General features: G+C 48.7%; 1 protein-coding gene across 4 annotated transcripts in view; it reads right to left on the reverse strand.

The window, feature by feature from the left end:
* LOC139281294 (probable helicase with zinc finger domain) overlaps positions 1-22,384 on the reverse strand; it is a 369,458-nt gene that overhangs the window by 177,897 nt on the left and 169,177 nt on the right. For all 4 annotated transcript variants that reach the window (XM_070901422.1, XM_070901423.1, XM_070901420.1 and 1 more), the window contains one exon: positions 21,703-21,886. In XM_070901422.1, the coding sequence (XP_070757523.1) occupies positions 21,703-21,886 (184 nt within the window). The remainder of the gene's footprint in view (positions 1-21,702; positions 21,887-22,384) is intronic.

The raw sequence follows: 22,384 nt of genomic DNA on the forward strand, positions 1-22,384 counted from the left end.
TCCCTTCTTGTCTATCTTTCCGAATTGTCAGATACCCCTGTATGTTTAATTCCCAGTCTTGGCCCCCCTGCAACCACGTTTCTGTAATGGCCACCAAATCATACCCATTTGTAATGATTTGTGCCGTCAACTCATTTACTTTATTTTGAATGCTGCGTGCGTTTAGGTAGAGTGTTTTAATACTAGTTTTTAAACCATGATTTTGAGTTTTGACCCCTCCTGCAGCCCCTTTATATTCATACATATTGTCCCTTCCTGTCACCTTGTGGTTTACACTTACCCCAACTTGTATTGATATCGCACCTTTAACTGTGTAAAACATCCCAAGGAGCTTCACAGGAACGTTATGAGACAAAATTTGACACTGAGCCTGTCATGTATGCAGCACGTGTCAACCTGTGTCATACCACCACCAGAGGGCTTACCTGTTGGAGTCCCAAAGGATCCCAGCATCCCTTGGGAGCACTGTATATAAGCAGGCCTCCCATGCTGGACCAGCACTCTGGAGTTTGAATAAAGGAGCTAAGGTCACACTTAATCATTGTCAACACTACTCAGTTGCATTACTTTATGAGCTTAACAACTGGCGACGAGATAACAAACAACCACACGAAAATGCAAAGAACTGTTGGTATCCTGGAGAAATTTTCAGAAAGGGACGATTGGGAGGCCTTCGTGGAGCAACACAACCAATACTTCGTCGCCAACGAACTGGAAGGGGACGAGAACGCTGCAAAACGAAGGCCGATCCTCCTCACCGTCTGTGGGGCAACAACCGATGGCCTCATGAAGAATCTTCTAGCTCCAGTGAAACCAACAACCAAATCCTATGAAGAACTGCGTACGCTGGTACGGGAGCACCGAAATCCGAAGGAAAACATTTTGATGACAAGGTATCGATTCTACATGTGTCAACGGTCTGAAGGCCAGGAAGTGGCGAGCTATGTCCTGGTTGGCCAAACTGAGGCGCCTTGCAGGATAATGCGAATTCGATGCATTCCTGGAGCAAAAGCTAAGAGACATTTTTGTGCTTGGCATTGGCCATGAGGTTATCCTTCACAAACTCTTGACTACTGAAACACCGAATCTGAGCAAAGCCATAACGATAACACCAAACAAAATTTGCAGCATAAAGAGGTTTCGGCTAGTACTGTACACAAAGTAACGTCGTTTTCAGGCCGGAATGCATATGACAGAATATACACGCCGGCAGCTACACGACCTCAGATGGCCCAGAGTCTGCCATCAATCGTTAATGCGAGGCAATTAACACCTTGTTGGCGCTGCGGAGGTGATCATCTAGCTCATCAATGCCGCTTTAAACACAATGTGTGCAAAGACTGTGGAACAATGGGACACCTCCAGCGAACGGGCAGATGAGCTGCAAAACCTGCAAACCACCACGTTGCAGAGGGGGAATCGATCCATGGAGGATCAGGTTGAACTAGTGACTCGAACCAAGGAGGCAGAAGTATATGGGTACACACCTTCACCACGAAATGTCACATTCACCACGAAATGTCCACCGATCATACCAGAAGTTCATCTGGACGGAATTCCAGCATCCATGGAACTGGACACAGGTGCGAGTCAGTCTATCATGAGCAAAATGGCCTTCTACAGGCTGTGGTGCAACAAGGCTCACAGGCCCAAGCTTAGCCCCATTCATACCAAGCTAAGAACTTACACTAAAGAGCTGATCCTTGTTATTGGCAGCGCAGCAGTAAAAGTCTCCTGTGATGGAGCAGTGCACGAACTCCCACCATGGACTGTTTCAGGAGATGGGCCCCACCGTTTGGCAAAAGCTGGCTGGGAAAGATCCGCTGGAACTGGGACGACATCTGAGCGCTCTCGTCCGTCGGCGATGCCTCATGTGCCCAGGTTCTGAGCAAGTTCCCGTCATTGTTTGAACCAGGCATCGGAAGTTTCTCAGGGGTGAAGGTGCAGATCCACTTGGTTCCCGGTACACAACCCATCCACCACAAGACACGGGCGGTGCCATATATGATGCGAGAGAAAGTGTAAATTGAGCTGGACAGGCTGTAGCGAGAAGGCATCATCGCGCCGGTGGAGTTCAACGAGTGGGCCAGTCCGATTGTTCCGGTTCTCAAAGGCGACTGCACGGTCAGAATTTGTGCGGACTATAAAGTAACAGTTAACCATTTTTCGCTACAGGACCAGTACCCGCTACCCAAGGCAGACGACCAATTAGCGACCCTGGCTGGAGGAAAGATGTTCACCAAGTTGGACCTGACCTCTGCCTACATGACACAGGAGCTGGCGGAATCTTTGAACGGTCTCACCTGCATCAACACGCACAAAGCTCTGCTCATCGACAATAGATGCCGGTTTGGGATTCGATCGGCCGTGGCAATTTTTCAAAGGAACATGTAGAGGCTGCTAAAGTCTGTTCCGTGCACCGTGGTTTTCCAAGACAACCATCGAACACTTGAAGAACCTGGAAGAAGTTCTAAGTCAGCTAGATTCAGGTCGAGTCCCACGCGAAGTTGTTTTTCCTGGTGCCAAAGGTTGAGTCCTTAGGGAGAAAAATTGCGGCAGACGGCATCAGACCCACCGACGTCAAGATGGAGGCCATCAAGAACGCGCCGAGACCACACAACGTGACGGAGCTGCGGTCATTCCTGACGCCTGATTTCAAAGTTTCCACAGTGAAAACGTACTCCAAACTAACTTAGAATGGAGTAAGTGAAGATTTATGTACGCTTGAAAAAACCTTGTCTACACATTAAAAAATCAGGCGCAGGTTACAAATTAGGCATCAGGAACGAGGGGGGGGCGGGGAAGGGAAGTCATTAAATTCTACAATAAATCCTTAGTTATACTTATACAAATATTATACAAATAAATCCAACCTGAATAAAAATTTATAAGCAAAGAAAAGATTAAATAAACCATGTTCCTACCTGTGTGAAAGTGCTTCAGGCAGGCCTTTCAGGCAGCGGTTTGCCATCGGGACCGAAGGCTGAACGGGCCGGTCCCGAGACTTCGGGCAGGGCCCATCCCCAGCACCAGATTTACAGGTAGGTGGCGTTGGGTCGGGTCGGGTCGGGAGGTTCGGTTCGGGTCGGTGGGGTGGGGGGGGGGGGGAGGGAGAGGGAGGGAGGGGGAGAGGGAGGTCAGGTCGGGGAGGGGGAGGTCAGGTCGGGGAGGGGGAGGTCAGGTCGGGGAGGGGGAGGTCAGGTCGGGGAGGGGGAGGTCAGGTCGGGGAGGGGGAGGTCAGGTCGGGGAGGGGGAGGTCAGGTCGGGGAGGGGGAGGTCAGGTCGGGGAGGGGGAGGTCAGGTCGGGGAGGGGGAGGTCAGGTCGGATCCAGTCCGGGAGCGGCAGTCGGGTCGGGTCGGGTCCAGTCGGGGGGAAGCGGGAGCGGGAGCGGCAGTCGGGTCGGGTCCAGTCGGGGGGGGGGGAGCGGGAGCGGGAGCGGCAGCCGGGTCGGGTCCAGTCGGGGGGAAGCGGGAGCGGCAGTCGGGTCGGGTCGGGTCCAGTCGGAGCGGGAGCGGGAGCGGCAGTCGGGTCGGGTCCAGTCGGGGGGGGAAGCGGGAGCGGGAGCGGGAGCGGCAGTCGGGTCGGGTCCAGTCGGGGGGGAAGCGGGAGCGGGAGCGGCAGTCGGGTCGGGTCCAGTCGGGGGGGGAAGCGGGAGCGGGAGCGGGAGCGGCAGTCGGGTCGGGTCCAATCGGGGGGGAAGCGGGAGCGGGAGCGGGAGCGGCAGTCGGGTCGGGTCCAGTCGGGGGGGAAGCGGGAGCGGGAGCGGGAGCGGCAGTCGGGTCGGGTCCAGTCGGGGGGGAAGCGGGAGCGGCAGTCGGGTCGGGTCCAGTCGGGGGGGAAACGGGAGCGGGAGCGGGAGCGGCAGTCGGGTCGGGTCCAGTCGGGAGGGAGCGGGAGCGGCAGTCGGGTCGGGTCCAGTCGGGGGGGAAGCGGGAGCGGCAGTCGGGTCGGGTCCAGTCGGAGCGGGAGCGGGAGCGGCAGTCGGGTCGGGTCGGGTCCAGTCGGGGGGGAAGCGGGAGCGGCAGTCGGGTCGGGTCCAGTCGGGGGGGAAGCGGGAGCGGGAGCGGGAGCGGCAGTCGGGTCGGGTCCAGTCAGGGGGGGGAGCGGGAGCGGCAGTCGGGTCGGGTCGGGTCCAGTCGGAGCGGGAGCGGGAGCGGCAGTCGGGTCGGGTCGGGTCCAGTCGGAGCGGGAGCGGGAGCGGCAGTCGGGTCGGGTCGGGTCCAGTCGGAGCGGGAGCGGGAGCGGGAGCGGGAGCGGCAGTCGGGTCGGGTCCAGTCGGAGCGGGAGCGGGAGCGGCAGTCGGGTCGGGTCCAGTCGGGGGGGAAGCGGGAGCGGGAGCGGCAGTCGGGTCGGGTCGGGTCCAGTCGGAGCGGGAGCGGGAGCGGCAGTCGGGTCGGGTCCAGTCGGGGGGGAAGCGGGAGCGGGAGCGGGAGCGGCAGTCGGGTCGGGTCCAGTCGGGAGGGAGCGGGAGCGGCAGTCGGGTCGGGTCGGGTCCAGAGGAAGGGGGGGTGGGCAGCGGGAGTCGAGTCGGGTCGGGAGGAAGCAGGAGCTGGCCGTGGGAGGAGCCTTATTCACGCAGCCCCAGTGAGGCCATTAGGCCAGGGCTATGGGCTGCGTGCTTCGGGCCCCTCCCACACAGTTTCGGGCACCTGGAGCTACTGCACTTGCGCGCCCACGTGCAGAGGTCCCGGCACTGTTTTCAGCACAGGGACCTGGCTCCGCCCCCCCTATGTAAAATGTAAAATCTTGACCTCATTTTTAGACCCTCACTCCACTCTATCTCTGCAAATTATTTCCAGCCCCATGTTCCAGGACTCACCCTTTGCTCTTCCGACTCTAGCCAACTGTCTGACACCTGCCACCATGGTCCCAACCTTAAAAAGCTTGAGAAGGTGGTGGTGAGCCGCTGCAGTCCGTGTGGTGAAGGTGCTCCCACAGTGCTGTTAGGGAAGGAGTTCCAGGATTTTGACCCAGCGACGATGAAGGAACAGCGATATATTTCCAAGTCAGGATGGTGTGTGACTTGGAGGGGAACTTGCAGGTGATGGTGTTCCAGACGCCTGCTGCCCTTGTCCTTCTAGGTAGCAGAGGTCGCGGGTTTGGGAGATGCGGCCGAAGAAGCCTTGGCGAGTTGCTGCAGTGCATCTAGTCAATGGTACACACTGCAGCCACGGTGCGCTGGTGGTGGAGGGAATGAATGTTTAAGGTGGTGGATGGGGTGCCAATGAAGCGGGCTGCTTTGTCCTGGATAGTGTCGAGCTTTGAGTGTTGTTGGAGCTGCACTCATTGAGGCAAGTGGAGAGTATTCCATCACACTCCTGACTTGTGCCTTGTAGATGGTGGAAAGGCTTTGGGGAGTCAAGAGGTGAGACACTCGCCACAGAATACCCAGCCTCTGACCTGCTCTTGTTGTCGCAGCATTTATGTGGGTGGTCCAGTTAAGTTTCTGGTCAATGGTGATCTCCAAGATGTTGATGGCGGGGGATTCGGCGATGGTAATATCGTTGAATGTCACGGGGCGGTGGTTAGACTCTCACTTGTTGAAGTGCCTGGCACTTACAACGTCACAAAATTATGTTAAATTAATGTCCCTCCCATCAAATCTAGGTCTCGAACAACATTTACGAACGTACGAACAATGATGGACCGGTAAAAACCATCTGGTGCATCCAGCTGGTCCCACACAATTGCGATACCTTGTGTATCGCAACACATACACCCCCACCCCAAACCCTGTAATCTCCTGGGAAAGGGCAGATAAAAAACCCAAGCCTTTGAATCAGAGATATATCTTCCATTCGCCTCCCTGCAACCCAAAATCAAACTTCAAAACTGAACAGATGAAATCAATTTTAATTTCTGAATGGTTACTGCAAGATGACTTCAGGGGATTACTAACATTTAGTTCCATTACAGTCCCATGATGTACAAGAACTTCCCTTTCATATTTTGCCAGCAGCCAATTTATTCAGCACAGCACAACATGCTGAGTTTCCATTTTTTTTAATAATTGATAACAGTTTAAAAATTTGCTCAAGGATTTGGTCAAATATTCATATCCTGGAGATGTGTAAATTCTGTGGTTGTTCAAAATGGAAAACAAACAGCAGCATGCGACTGTGAATCGTGGATTAAAAGCACTGGGGTAGAATGCTAATCATGGTGTAGTCAAATCTCAATATATGCGTTACTGGCTTTTGACGATATTGTTATGCTGTGATCAGAATATCTATGAACTGCAGATAAAAACCGTCAAGTTACAGGTCATGGCCCCGCAGTCAGTTAGACCTCTGCCTCAGTGACTCAACCTAAAATGTAAATTATTTGGCATTGTTGCCAAAGCACCATATCGTTAACCAATAATTCTGCTGTTAGATTTTTTTTTAAAATACAAAAATATAATTCACACTACAGCAGATGCAGCATAAACAGCCTTCACATAAAAACAGGAGATGACCATTCAGCCCCTCGAGCCATCGCTATGCAGGCAAACATGCCTTCCATGAATGAGCAGGCAGACAGGACTTCAGTTCACCTTCTCCACCATAATCAAGCACATCCAATAATGCAGCACTCCCTCAATATTGCACTCAAGTATCATTGAAACAGGATCCCATTGCTGCACAAGCCAAGATGGGCATAGGTTAATCTCACTTGTTTTTAAGCACTGGGCCAAATAACAAAGACCCGCAAACACATTCAAAAACATCACGGCTATCACCTTTCATATAAATGTAAGTATCGACACCACAGTCCGCATCAACTAAAACAACCTGGAGATCAATTCTCCAAGCTTTATTTCATGCAGATTTCAGATTTAAAATATTAATTAATACATCTTTTCTATTATAAACTGCTCACTTAAACAAAACCTGAGCTTAGCAACGGTTATTTTTGTGGCTGTTAGAAAGCAAAGAATATATTAGTTATTTCAGTGGAAAGGTTGAAGGGTGTTGTGTATGCAATAACTGTTAGACTGAGTACTGTTTAACTCCAAGATGTATAACCTTGGCTCTGATTTATTAAGGCCCAAAAGTGACTAAATATACAAAATGGCTGGCCTTTTATACTTGGGCTGCACACATGTGCGTGCAGCCCAATGGCCTCCAACAGTAACGCTATCTAGTGATCCCAAAAGTACATACATGACAATACCCCGCTCTGAGATATTAACACAGACTGGTGGCTGACCTGGTAGGAGTGGCAATGGCCATGTCAGGGATTGAAAGTCCATTTTCATTGAACATGTCAGTGATTGAAAGTCCAGATTCACTGATGACCACCGAGTCCTCTGATGACTGGGGGTAAGTTGGTTGGTCGTCCTCTGACTGTTCCGGTTCATCTGTGTGCTGCAGCTTTGTCTGATCCATATGTTTCCTGCATGTTTGCCCATTTTTGAGCTTGACTATAAATACTCTGTTGCCCTCCTTGGCCAGGACAGTACCAACGATCCATTTGGGACCCTGACCAAAATTCAGAACATATACAGGATCATTTACAGAAATATCGTGTGTCACAGCTGCGCGATCGTGATACCCTTGCTGACTTTGTCTTCTCTCTTCAACATGATTATTCAAGTCAGGGTGTACAAGAGATAACTTGGTCTTAAGACCTCTCCATCATTAGTTCAGCAGGCAAGATCCTGGTAAGCATGTGTGGTCTTGTCCTGTAACTCAGCAGTATGCATGTCAGGCGGGTCTGCAGTGACTTACTCACTTCATACTCTGCTTTATGATTTGGACAGCACGTTCTGCTTGCCTATTGGATGCAGGTTTGAACGGTGCTGACCTTACAATGTTTGATACCATTGAGTTTCATGAACTCTTGAAACTCATGACTGGTGAAGAATGATCCGTTGTCGCTAACAATGATGTCAGGCAGACCATGTATCGCGAACATGACACTGAGATTTTCAATGGTAGCTGTGGATGTGCTGGATGGCATGATTATACACTTTACCCACTTCGAATATGCATCCACCACATCTAAAAACATCTTCCCCAGGAATGGAGCTGCAAAGTCTATGTGGATCCTGGACCATGGTTTGGACGGCCACGACCACAGATTCAGCGGCGATTCCGCTGGTGCTTTGCTGAGCTGCATGCAGGTGTTGCACTGATGCACACATGATTCCAGCTCAGAGTCAATTCCCGGCCACCATACATGAGACCTGGCGAAGGCTTTCATCATTACAATGCCAGGATGTGTACTACGTAGCTCATGTACAAATTTCTCTCTCCCTTTCTTGGGCGTAACAACACAATTGCCCCACAGTACACAATCCGACTGTACAGACAGTTTGTCTTTGCGACGAATGTAAGGTTTGGTCTCCTCGCACATTTGCTTGGGTATGGCAGACCAATCACCTTTGGGAATGCAACTCTTCACCACCGATAAAATCGGGTCCTGGCTGATCCAGGTCTTAACTTGTTGAGCCGTGACAGGGGTTCCTTCATGCTCAAAAGCATCCATAACTAACAATAGGTCCGCTGGTTGTGGCGTTTCCACCTCCGGTGTGGGCAACGGCAGACGGCTCAAAGCATCGGCGCAATTCTCAGTGTCAGGTCTATGGCAAGTGACATAAATCATAAGCGAATAATGTCAGCGCCCACCTCTGAATGCGGGATGAAGCATTGGGGTTGATACCTTTGTTTTCAGAGAACAGTGAAATGAGCGGTTTGTGATCTGTCTCCAGTTCAAACCGAAGATCAAACAGGTACTGATGCAACTTTTTAACCCCATGCATACAGGCTAGTGCTTCTTTCTCTACCATGCTGTAGGCTCTTTCCGCTTTAGACAAACTTTTTGAAGCATATGCGACAGGTTGAAGTTTACCCGACTCATTAGCTTGTTGGAATATGTAACCAATTCCATGTGATGAAGCATCACAGACCAATACTAAACGTTTACATGGGTCATAATGTACCAGCAGCTTGTTAGAGCAAAACAGATGAGTGGCTTTCTCAAAAGCTCTGTCTTGAGACGCACCCCACTCCCAGTTGTCGCCTTTTCTTTAGCAGCATGTGCAGTGATTCTAATAAGGTGCTTAATTTAGTTAGGAAGTTACCAGAGGTAGTTGAGTAGACCCAGGAACGAACGCAGCTCCATCACATTCTGCGGCTTGGGTGCATTCTTGATGGCCTTGATTTTCGCAACCGTGGGCCTGATGCCGTCAGCAGCAATTTTCCTGCCCAGGAATTCGACCTCTGGTGCCATGAAGACGCATGTCGAGCGTTTCAGTCGGAGTCCCACTTTGTCCAGACGATGCAGAACTTCTTCCAGGTTGTTCAGATGTTCCTCGGAGTCACGACCTGTGATCAGGATGTCATCTTGGAACAACGGTTCTGGAAACGGACTTCAGTAGACTCTCCATGTTCCTCTGAAATATTGCTGCAGCCGAGGGAATTCCAAAAGGGCACCTGTGATAAATAAACAGTCTTTTATGCGTGTTAATGCATGTAAGTCTCTTAGACATCTCGACCAGCTCCTGTGTCATGCAGGCCGACGTCAAGTCCAGTTTGGTGAACGACTTCCCCCCCAAGCTTGACTGTGTCATCACTTTTCAGCACAGGAACAAAGGGGCTGGCCCATTCATTAAATTCAACCGGTGATATGATCCCTTCACGCTGGAATCTGTCCAGTTCGATTTCGACCTTCTCCCTCAGCATATACAGAACTGCCAGAGCTTTACGATGGACGGGTCTTGCATCAGAGTCCACGTGGATCTGCACCTTGGCTACCGTGAAGTTGCCAATGCCTGGTTCGTACAGTGAGGGGAACTTGCTCAGTACTTGGGCACATGTATCTTTCTCCGACGACAACGCCTTGATACGTTCCAATTGCATCCGATTTTTTTCAAGCCAATTCCTGCCGAACAATGTTGGGTCATTGCCTGGGAGAATCCATAGCAGTAAATCGTGAACCGCACCGTCATACGACACTTTAATTGTGGCACTGCCAATCACCATTACGAGTTCTTTGGTGTACGTGCGCAACTTGACATTGACTGGACTCAGTCTGGGCCTCACTGCCTTAGTATCCCACAGCTTATCAAATGCCCTCTGGCTCATTATCGATTGACTGGCCCCCGTGTCCAATTCCATCGATATCGGCACACCATTAAATTTCACGTTGATCATTATCGGTTTGCTCTTAATTAGGAACGAGTACAGTCCATACACTTCCTCCTCTGGTATCTCAGATCGCGTATCTGGATCCGCGATAGTCTGACTATCATCCTCCACGTGGTGTGACGCAGCACGCTTGCTCATCTGCAGACACTTGCGCTGGAGATGCCCCACTCTCAAACAGCCTTTGCAACTATATTGCTTAAATCGGCACTGCTGGTGCTGGTGATTTCCCCCACAACGCCAACACGGAGAAATCAGATGCATTCTCGCTGGCGGACTTTGAGCCGCGTACGCAGTCGAGTAGGCCCTGCCATGTGCCGCTCTGCCGAACCAATCATATTTACAGTACTTGCTGAGTTTCGATTTTTCACTGATATCTTCTTTAAAATTCTATCCGTCGTCATGCATGACTGATCGATCGTGATGGCCCTGTTCAAGACCAATGTCTCCACCGCCAGTAGTTTACGCAGTATCACCTCGTGGTTGATGCCGATTACAAAGTCGGCCCGCAACATGTCTGCCAACACAGCCCCGAACTTACATGGTCCCACTAGACATCTCAGGTTGGCAACGAATCCCGCCGCATTCTGGCCTCTGAGCGAATATGTGTATAAAATCTGTATCTCGAGATGATGATGCCTTCGTGTGGCTTAAGATGGTCCTGTACCAGTGTACACAATTCTTCAAATGTCTTCTCTGTTGGACTCACAGGGAGTAGATTCTTTATCAGACCATAAATTTTTGGACTGCAAACCCTGAAGAACACAGTCCGGCGCCGATCCGCGTCACCAACCTCCTCCATTTTGTTGGCCACGAAGAACTGGCTCAAAAAGTCTGCCCAATCTTCTTCCACGAATTGCTCCAACAATCCAATTGTGCTAATTTTTGCATGCAAAGGTTTCTGTTGCCTCATCGCCAAATGTTGTGTCATCATCATCATCATAGGCAGTCCCTCGGAATCGAGGAGGACTTGCTTCCACTCCCAAAGTGAGTTCTTTGATGGCTGAATAGTCCGATACGAGAGCCACTGACCCTGTTACAGGTGGAAGAGACATTCGTCAAGGGAAGGGGTCAGTGGGGCTGGTTTGCCACGCGCTCCTTCTGCTGCCTGCACTTGACCTCTTCATGCTCTTTGCGTTGAGACTCGAAGAGCTCAACACCCTCCTGGATGGACTTTCTCCACCTCAGGTGGTCTGTGGCCAGGGTCTCCCAGTTGTCAGTGGTGATGTCACACTTTACCAGTGAGGTTTTGAGGGTGTCCTTATAATGTTTCCGCTGTCCTCCTTTGGCTCGTTTACCATGAAGGAGCTCCGCATAAAGCATTTGCTGAGGGAGTCTCGTATCTGGCATGCGTACTATGTGGCCTGCCCAGCGAAGCTGATCAAGTGTGGTCAATACTTCAATACTGGGGATGTTAGCCTGGTCGAGGACACTGATGTTGTTGCGCCTGTCCTCCCAGGGTATTTGCAGGATCTTGCGGAGACATCGTTGGTGATATATCTCCAGCGACTTGAGGTGCCTTCTATATATACATCGTTCATGCCTCAGATCCATACAGGTATTACTACAGCCCTGTAGACCATGATGGTCATACAGTGAAATGTTCACACAATGATAGCAGTGATGGTCATTGTGTTAAATCGGCGTGGCCCTGGCCTGCAAGACCATCAGCAGACCGGGGCCATTGGAGGGAGCAGCGTGCGGCGGCATACCACTGCAGGGAGCAGCACGTCGTGCTGTAGGAGGGCGACGGCTGCGAAGCCAGGTCGCTGACTGCAGTGCGGGCAGGCACAGCAGGAGGGGCAAAGGAGTGGCAAGAGTCTGTCGAAGGAAGTGACCGGGGCCCAGGAGAGGCATGAATCTGGGGCCCAGAAGCGAGGGCCCAGGGGCAGCACGGGCCAGCCCACACTGTGATATGTGCGCGCTCGATCTGTGCAAAAGAGCTGGTCTGCAGTTAGTATTGGGTAATCCTTGCCACTGGAACAAGACCTAGCTCTGTCAAGCCCATGTGGTGGCTGGTGTGCAACGGTCACCACACGTTAAAAAAATCCAAGTACAGGCATCTTCCACCCTTCGCGATGTAGTTCGGGATCTGGAATATTAGGGCCTTCATTGAAACACCTGTGAACTCATCCCTTTTTGGGGTGGAAGCAAGTCATCCTCGATACGAGGGACCGCCTATGATGAGACCATGAGTTTGGTGGTAGATTTGAGGGCCTGGCGTTCAAACACTCTTCTCCTCAGACGGCCGAATGCTGCGCTGGCGCACTGGAGGCGATGCTGTATCTCCGCATCAATGTCTGCCTTTGTTGAGAAGAGGCTACCGAGATATGGGAAATGGTTCACATTGTCGAGGGCCGCGCCGTGGATCTTGATGATTGGAGGGCAGTGCAGTACGGCGGTGACAGGCTGGTGGAGGATCTTTGTCTTACAGATGTTAAGCCTAAGGCCCATGCTTTCATATGCCTCAGTGAATACACTGACTATATCCTGGAGTTCAGCCTCTGTATGTGCACAGCCCCAGGCGTCGTCCGCATACTGCAGCTCAACGACAGAGGTTGGGGTGATCTTGGACCTGGCCTGGAGGCGGCATAGGTTAAACAGCTTCCCACTGGTTTTGTAGTTTAGTTCCACTCCAGCGGGGAGCTTGTTGATTGTGAGGTCCAGCATGGCAGCGAGGAAGATTGAGAAGAGGGTTGGAGCGATAACGCAGCCCTGTTTGACCCCGGTCCGGATGTGGATTGGGTCTGTAATGGATCCGTTGGTAAAGATCACGGCCTGCATGTCATCGTGAAGCAGGCGAAGGATGTTGACAAACTTTTGGAGGCATCCGAAACGGAGGAGGACGCTCCATCGACCTTCACAGTTGACAGTGTCAAAGGCCTTTGTAAGATTGAAAAAGGCCATGTATAAGGGCTGGCGCTGCTCCCTGCATTTTTCCTGCAACGGGCGCGCTGCAAAGATCATGTCTGTTGTGCCCCGTAGGGGACGAAATCCGCATTGTGATTCCGGGAGGAGCTCCTCGGCCACAGGGAGATGATGATTGTGGAGAACTTGAACGACAACTTTCCCCTGTCATTGCCGCTGTCGGACTTGACCTCCTTTTTAAAAATGGTCACAATCACTGCATCTCAGATCTCCCGGCATACTCTCCTCCCTCCAGATGAGAGAGATGAGGTCATGTATCTGCGCCAACCCGCCATATTTTAGCGCCTCAGCAGGGATTCCATCCGCACCAGAAGCCTTGTTATTCTTGAGCTGTTTTATGGCTTTGCCGACCTCGTGCAACGTTGGAGTTTCACTGAGTTGATGGCAGGTTGCATGCTGCGGGATGGAATCGAGAACACTTTGGCCCTTTGGCCAGGGACAGAGGCTGCTGAGTGTACTCCCACGATGTACAAGGCCTCCGGCGGTATCCAGACCTCTCGCTGGCAGCGGCCAGACCTCTCCCCAGCAGCGTCCAGGGTGAATCCTATGGAGTTAAATGTTGTGTTTGCAATAACTGTTAGACTGAGTACTGTTTAACTCCAAAAGGTATGACCTTGGCTTTGCTTGATTAAGGCCCAAAGTGACTAATATACAAAATGGCTGGCCTTTTATACTTGGACTGCACGCACGTGCGTGCAGCCCAATGGTCTCCAACAGTGACGCCATCTAGTGGCTAGTGATCCCAAAAGTACATACGTGACAAAGGGATTATAGTTTTTTTTTCCCCCCAAGTGTTTAAACTCTGCTGGAAGATACATTTGAATTATTAGATTTCTTCTGACCACCCATGTCTATCACAGCACTAAGGCAGGAAAGTAAAGACAGGAACCATTTGACAACAGGGAAAACAATGTCAGACAGTGCAAATGAGTCTTTGGATGGACCAGGGAAGGCAGCTCACGGATAGAAATATGAGCAGATGGGCAGATCCTGATGGTATCAAACAGGTTAACAACCAGTTGAATTTCCTCTGGACCCTTCTACCCCAGAAGACTGTGAAACGTTTATTCACATTCATTCCCGATCCCATCAACTCCCCAATACTGTCAGGTTTCAACCACCCTACTCAGCTGGTCTGGACCTGCCTCGCCATGACTCTTTCCCCGTCACCACCACTCCTAGATCCTAAGACACCCTCTCCGTTTTCCCAAACTAATCCTGAATGCTGCCATAGCCCTGTTCCATCACCTATGTTCCCAGACCTCAGAACCTCTTTTTCCAATGCTCCCAGGAGTCCTCCATCAGCTATTCCAGAATGTCCAACTCACCATGAGCTACACAATGGGAGATCTGCTGTAATATATAGTACAATACATATAACCAATGTCATTTTTTTAATAAAGTGTGAGTAAGGCCATGCACTAGTCATTTCAAAACATTCGTCTTAGTCCAGACAAGATTTCCAGTGTGCATTCACGAGGCTTATTCTAATGATACAGAGAAACGTATCAATGCCACATAGCAGGATTTTATTCTATGCCTTAATTAGAAATTCCATAAGGTAAAACTGAGGGACAGCAATTTGCTCCACTGGAGTTCTATTTTTCAACCAAGAAATTGATCAAGAAAGGGAAAAAAGAATATGAGAGTAAACTAGCGAGAGACATAAACAGACTGTAAAAGCTTCTATCGGTATGTAAAAAGAGAAAGATTAGTGAAGGTAAATGTGGATCCCCTACAAGCTGAGACAGGAGAAATTATAATGGGGAATAAGGAAATGGCAGAGAAATTAAACAAATACTTTGTGTCTGTCTTCACAAGAAACGTTTAAAATTCTGATGGGTTTAGACAGGTTGGATGCAGGAAGAATGTTCCCAATGTTGGGGAAGTCCAGAACCAGGGGTCACAGTCTAAGGATAAGGGGTAAGCCATTTCGGACCGAGGTGAGGAGAAACTTCTTGAGTGAGAGGGAGAAGGGGGGAGAGGGAGAGGGGGGGGGGAAGAGGGAGAGAGGGGGAGGGCGTCGGGTCGGGGAACAGGAGCGCGGGTCGGAGGGGGGGGGGAGCGGGTCTCGGGTCGGGGCAGGGGGCGGGTGTCGGGTCGGGGGGGAGCGGGTGTCGGGTCTCGGGTCGGGGGGGGGGGGGGGAGCGGGTCTCGGGTACGGGGGGTGGGGGGGGAAGCGGGTGTCGGGTCGGGCGGGTGTCGTGTCTCGGGTCGGGGGGAGCGGGTGTCTGGTCGGGGGGGGGGTGGGGGAGCGGGTGTCGGGAGCAGGAGCTGGCCGTGGGAGGAGCCCCAGTGAGGCCATTGGGCCAGGGCTAGGGGCTGCGTGCTTCGGGCCCCTCCCACACAGTTCGGTGCCTGGAGCTACTGCACTTGCGTGCCGACTGTAGCGCGCATGTGCAGAGGTCCCGGCACTGTTTTCAGCGCCGGGATCTGGCTCCGCCCCCCCACAGCTCGTGCTGACTGCGCCGAGGGCCAGAGGACCTGTCAGTAGGTGGAGAATACCGAGGATTTTTTTAGGCACCATTTTAGGCGCGAAAAACGGGCGCCCAGCTCGGAGGGGCGCCCGTTTTTTTTCTTGTGGAAACTTGAGCCCATTGTTTCTATGTTTCATTCGATAAGGTGCCACACAAGCTGTTATTGAACAAAATTAGGGCTCAAAAGGATTAGGGGTAATATACTATCATGGATTGAGGTTTGGTTAATGGACAGAAAACAGAGAGTAGGAATAAATGGGTGATTTTCAGGTTGGCAGGCTGTAACTAGTGGTGTACATAAGATCGGTGCTTGGGCCCCAGCTGTTCACAATCTATATTAATGATTTGGATGAGGGGTCCAAGTGTTATATATCCAAGTTTGCTGATGATACAAAGCTAGGTGGGAATGTAAGTTGTGAGGAGGATGCAAAGAGACATCAACAGGATACAGACAGGCTAAGTGAGTGGGCAAGAAATGGCAAATGGAATATAATGTGGAGAAATGTGAAGTTAGCGGAAAAATAGAAAAGCAGAGTATTTTTTAAATGGTGAGAGATTGGGAAACGTTGGTGTTTGGAGGGTCCTGGGTGTCCTTGTACACGAATCACGAAAGTTAACATGCAGGTACAGCAAGCAATTAAAGTAAACAAAAGGTATGTTGTCCTTTATTACAAATGGATTTGAGTATAAGAATAAAGACGTCTTACTGCAATTATAAAGGGCTCTGGTCAGACTGCACCTGGAGTATTACGTACAGTTTTGGTCTCCTTACCCAAGGAAAATATACTTGCCATTGAGGGAGTGCAATGAAGGTTCACCAGACTAATTCCTGGGATGGGGGGGATTGTCCTTTGAGGAGAGATTGAGTAGACTAGGCCTTATATTCTCTAAAGTTTAGAAAAAGGAAAGGTGATCTCATTGAAACATACTAAGTCTTACAGGGTTTGACAGTAGATGCAGGGAGGATGTCTCCTTTTGCTGAGGAGTCAAGAACCAGGGGTCGCAGTCTCAGAATAAGGGATCGCCCATGTAGGACTGAGATGAGGAGAAACTTCTTCACTCAGAGGGTGGTGAATCTCTGAAATTCTCTACCCCAAAAGGGCTGTGGAGGCTCAGTCCCGAACCACACAGCAAGCTCACAGCCTTTCCTACAAGATGGTAAATAGAGTTGGGGGAAAAGGTAATTATTCTGTATATCTTGCTTCCAAGCAACTGGTTACAGAGCATCATTACTGGAGGGTTATAAAATAGGTTTCTTGGGAGAAGGATAATGTGCTAGAGTATAACATCACATGCGGCAGTCAACGCTGGTCAGGTATGGTTGGGAAGCAACTGTATGCTATACATATCACACAAACCCAACCCTTCTGCCCAGAGTGGGACAGAAGGGATCGCTTAAAAATCTGCTTGAAAGGGGTAAATCCTTGATGAAGTCAAGCTTAGAAGTGATTTGTGCAACTGGGAATGAACAGAGAGCATTTGGGGAGGTGCCCTCTGGATTTGGTTCATCTCTCTGAAATCATTCCAGTTGGGATAAGTTAACAAAGACTCTGGAAATGATTTAGTTCCCTACTCACACAGCAGCATTGTATTTATTCTATGCTGTGCAAGTCAACTTGCTTGGACCTCACCCTGGCCTGAATCTTCCAGCCACTACAGTAAAATAGAGCAGCACATCACCATTAGAGCTATCAAGTCACTCAACCTGAAATCAGCCTGACAATGATTGTCCTGCAACGACTGTGTTGTAACAGATACCGCCACTGTCAGATATTTGATTTGGCATCAATGCAAGCAACACTGGCCCAATAGTGCTATTAAGTTCCAGGATTTCAAGTCATTCGGCAAAGTTACCTGGACTTGCAGCATTTGTTTGGAAACAGATCTGAGACTGGCACAGTCAAAAGGTACAATGTCTTGTAATTACCACACTGTACCCAACTGTTTGTAACTGACAATTTAATCAACCTCATTATAGATTTGGAATGCGTCAATAGCCAGCAATTAGCTTCAGGCCAGTACAAATGTTCATTAACCGATCATAACCTTGAAGAGACAATTTGCTTATAATTGATTGGGTATTTTTTCCAGCACAAGGGGTGCACAGAACAAAATCAGGGTATGACTGTTCCCTTCTAAATTGTCAGACAGTATTTTAGGGGGAACTATTACAACATACTTTGTTAAAAGCATCACTAGATACAATTCTGTCTTTCAATTTGTGCCCAGTATCACAGCAATAAACTCATTCAGCAGGAACCACAGTCCATTCATTTGCACAGATTCATGTATTTTACAGCTCTCAATGGTTCATTTGGTAAAGTTTGTCGAGCTCAACTACATGAAGGTTCCATGAGCCCCAAGTGTGATCATATCATGCACACTGCAGTGAAAGGCATGTTGCAATGTTCAAGGATAGGAAGGACACAAAATACAGGTTATGATGTATGTAATAACTCGATAGACTGAATACTGTAAACTAACACAGGTACAAACCTGGCTCTGGTTTATTAGGGCCTAAAGTGATTACATTACATGATGGCTTGTCTTTTATATCTGGGCCGCAGACACGTGCGTTCAGCCCAATGACCTCAGACAGTGGCGCCACCTGGTGGCTAGTAACCCCAAGTATACATACATGATACAAGTGATTCAATGTTTCAATAATATCCAGTGACCTGCTGGAAGCTACATGTGTGCATGCCTGTGAGAGACAGAGTTGTGCTTGGATGTGATACTGCCAATATTGGAACAAATTGCTGATGCTCACTGCTTCGGCTCATGCATGCACAATGGCTGCTGCTTGGCCAAAGTACTAGAGAGCTCCACCCCAGCACCTTCAAGAGAAGAAAGTGCAAGGGATTTTTTTTTTTTTAAATTACACAAATGGCTCTCCATCTTCCTTACCACACAGGACTGGCAGGCATCTATTCCCAGCCCTCTGACTTTACACTCCCCAAACAGTTGTTCAGAAATAATGAGGCCTTTGAGATGATTCATCAAACAATTTCTCCCTGGAGAGAAGCATCTGGCTTCAGTCCAATTCCTTGTTTTCTGCTGAGAGAAGGAACTCACTACACATAGAACCAGTGTTTGTGAACATGGCATCAAACAGGAAATTAGGGATGCGTGCAATAAAGGTACAGCAGTGATCATGGGTGACTTTAATCTACATATAGATTGGACTAACCAAACTGGTAGCAGTACTATGGAGGAGGATTTCCTGGAGTGCATTAGGGATGGTTTTCTAGACCAATACATCAAGGAACCAACTAGAGGGCTGGCCATCCTAGACTGGGTGTTGTGTAACGAGAGAGGATTAATTAGCAATCTTCTTGTGCGAGGCCCCTTGGGGGAAGAGTGACCATAACATGGTAGAATTCTTCATTAAGATGGAGAGTGACACAGTTAATTCAGAGACTAGGGTCCTGAACTTAAAGAAAGGTAACTTCGATGGTCTGAGACGTGAATTGGCTAGGATAGACTGACGAATGATACTTAAAGGGCTGACGGTGGATAGACAACGGCAGATATTTAAAGATCACATGAGTGAACTTCAACAATTGTGCATCCCTGTCTGGCATAAAAATAAAACGGGGAATGTGGCTCAACCGTGGCTAACAAGGGAAATTAGGGATAGTGTTAAATCCAAGGAAGAGGCATATAAATTGGCCAGAAAAAGCAGCAAACCTGAGGACTGGGAGAAATTTAGAATTCAGCAGAGGAGGACAAAAGGTTTAATTAGGCGGGGGAAATAGAGTATGAGAGTAAGCTTGCGGGGAACATAAAAACTGACTGCAAAAGCTTCTATCGATATGTGAAGAGAAAATGATTAGTGAAGACAAATGTAGGTCCCTTGCAGTCAGAATCAGGTGAATTTATAATGGGGAACAAAGAAATGGCAGACCCATTGAACAAATACTTTGGTTCTGTCTTCACGAAGGAAGACACAAATAACCTTCCGGAAATACGAGGGGACCGAGGATCTAGCGAGAAGGAGGAACTGAAGGAAATCCTTTTTAGTCAGGAAATTGTGTTGGGGAAATTGATGGGACTGAAGACCGATAAATTACCAGGGCCTGATAGTCTGCATCCCAGAGTACTTAAGGAAGTGGCCCTAGAAATAGTGGATGCATTGGTGGTCATTTTCCAACATTCTATAGACTCTGGATCAGTTCCTATGGATTGGAGGGTAGCTAATGTAACCCCACTTTTTAAAAAAAGGAGGGAGAGAGAAAACAGGGAATTATCGACTGGTTGGCCCGACATCGGTAGTGGGAAATATGTTGGATCAATTATTAAAGATGTAATAGCAGCGCATTTGGAAAGCAGTGACAGGATCGCTCCAAGTCAGCGTGGATTTATGAAAGGGAAATCATGCTCGACAAATATTCTAGAATTTTTTTGAGGATGTAACTAGTAGAGTGGACAAGGGAGAACCAATGGATGTGGTGTATTTGGACTTTCAAAAGGCTTTTGACAAGGTCCCACATAAGAGATTAGTGTGCAAAATTAAAGCACATGGTATTGGGGGTAATGTATTGACGTGGATAGAGAACTGTTGGCAGACAGGAAACAAAGAGTAGGAATAAACAGGTTATTTTCAGAATGGCAGGCAGTGACGAGTGGGATACTGCAAGGTTCAGTGCTGGGACCCCAGCTATTTACAATATACATTAATGATTTAGACGAAGGAATCGAATGTAATATCTCCAAGGTTGCAGATGACACTAAGCTGGGTGGCAGTGTGAGCTGTGAGGAGGATGCCAAGAGGCTGCAGGGTGACTTGGACAGGTTAAGTGAGTGGGCAAATGCATAGCAGATGCAGTATAATGTAGATAAATGTGAGGTTATCAACTTTGGTGGTAAAAACAGGAAGGCAGAATATTATCTGAATGGTGACAGATTTGGAAAAGGGGAGGTGCAACGAGACCTGGTGTCATGGTACGTCAGTCATTGAAAGTTGACATGGAAGTACAGCAGGCGGTGAAGGCAGCAAATGGTATGTTGGCCTTCATAGCTAGGGGATTTGCGTATAGGAGCAGGGAGGTCTTACTGCAGTTGTACAGGGCCTTGGTGAGGCCACACCTTGAATATTGTGTACAGTTTTGGTCTCCTAATCTGAGGAAGGACATTCTTGCTATTGAGGGAGTGCAGCAAAGGTTCACCAGACTGATTCCTGGGATGGCAGCACTGACATATGAAGAAAGACTGGATCGACTAGGTTTATATTCACTGGAATTTAGAAGAATGAGAGGGGATCTCATAGAAACACACAAAATTCTGATGGGACTGGACAGATTAGATGCAGGAAGAATGTTCCCGATGTTGGGGAAGTTCAGAGCCAGGGATCACAGTCTAAGGGTAAGGGGTAAGGGATAATCTATTTAGGACAGAGATGTGGAGAAACGTTTTCACTCAGAATTGTGAACCTGTGGAATTCTCTACCACAGAAAGTTGTTGAGGCCAGTTCGTTAGATATACTCAAAAGGGAGTTAGATGTGGCCCTTATGGCTAAAGGGCTCAAGGGGTATGGAGAGAAAGCAGGGAAGGGATACTGAAGTTGGAAAAATTATCAGCCATGATCATACTGAATGGTGGTGCAGCCTCGAATGTCCTATGCCTACACTTATTTTCTATGTTTCCCTCATTTGTGACTATCCTTTGAAAATGGTAGTTACTATTCAGCACTGAAACTAATGAACTTTTTGAATTAACTGTAAATTTAGGATAATTCTGCTGTGCCATGTCCACAATGTATCACACACTGAACATTCTTGTTCACAGCCAGGCAGACTGCATGAGATGGTTCTTCGGATGGTTCTCACGCACACCTCCTCAAAAAGGTTTCAATAAACTCATCAAATACAATTATTAAATTTGATTCACAGATAACAGATGTAAAAAATCAGAAACCAGATAGTCTCAACCCAACGGCTGTGGGATTTGTTTGTACGAAGTTAATCAAATGGTAAATATTTACGAAAAGAAAAACTGAAATGTGAAATAAAGCAGAAAATACACAGCAGATCTGTTAGCATCGGAGACTAAACAAGCCTTCAGTTCGGACTAAGGTCAACAAAGTTAACCTATCTTTGCTCTTTACAGATGCTGCCAGACCTGCTGTGTACTGGCAAGTTTTGTAATAGATGTTCAGGGTACTCACTTTGCATGTTCAGGACCTGTTCCACAGTGACATCATTCAGTTTCTTTTTCTGCATCTCTGCACGGATACGCATGGCTTGATTGGCATATGGCGTCACAACGCCTATGCTATTCTCATCCAGCTTCCCCCAGGCCACGGGCCATCTCTTCTGCAATTCTTCCACTTGCTCAGCGACTTCCAAAACCTGAAACAGATTACATTTAAATAGTACGTTCACTTTCTTCCAAACATAAGCTCTGGAATTCCCTGCCTAAACCTCTCCGCCTCTCTACCCTCCTTTAAGACGCCCCTTAAAACCTACCTCTATTTTTTTTTATTTCAAAATATACTTTATTCATAAAAAAATCTGTACAGTACATTCAAAGGCATTTCAATACTTTTAGCTGCGGTCAGCATTCCCATACACTATTATTTGGGTGCTGACAGCAGCTCCGTTCGTTACATTTCCTTGTTTTCCAGTTCAAGTGCAACTCGGTCCAATGCGGGATACCTTGTAGTACATGCAAACAAATTACATTTCATGTGTCACTCTACAGTACACGGAATGGGTGACGGTACATTTACATTTTTTTTTTCTTTTCAACATGCATTTCGCAACAGACCTTGCATTGTACATGGCACTACATAGGTGTTTACAGATCATGGTGCTCCATGTACACAAAAAGTAAATTACAAGTACGGC

This window comes from Pristiophorus japonicus, chromosome 15 (genome assembly GCF_044704955.1).
Source record: "Pristiophorus japonicus isolate sPriJap1 chromosome 15, sPriJap1.hap1, whole genome shotgun sequence".
Lineage (NCBI taxonomy): Eukaryota > Metazoa > Chordata > Chondrichthyes > Pristiophoridae > Pristiophorus > Pristiophorus japonicus.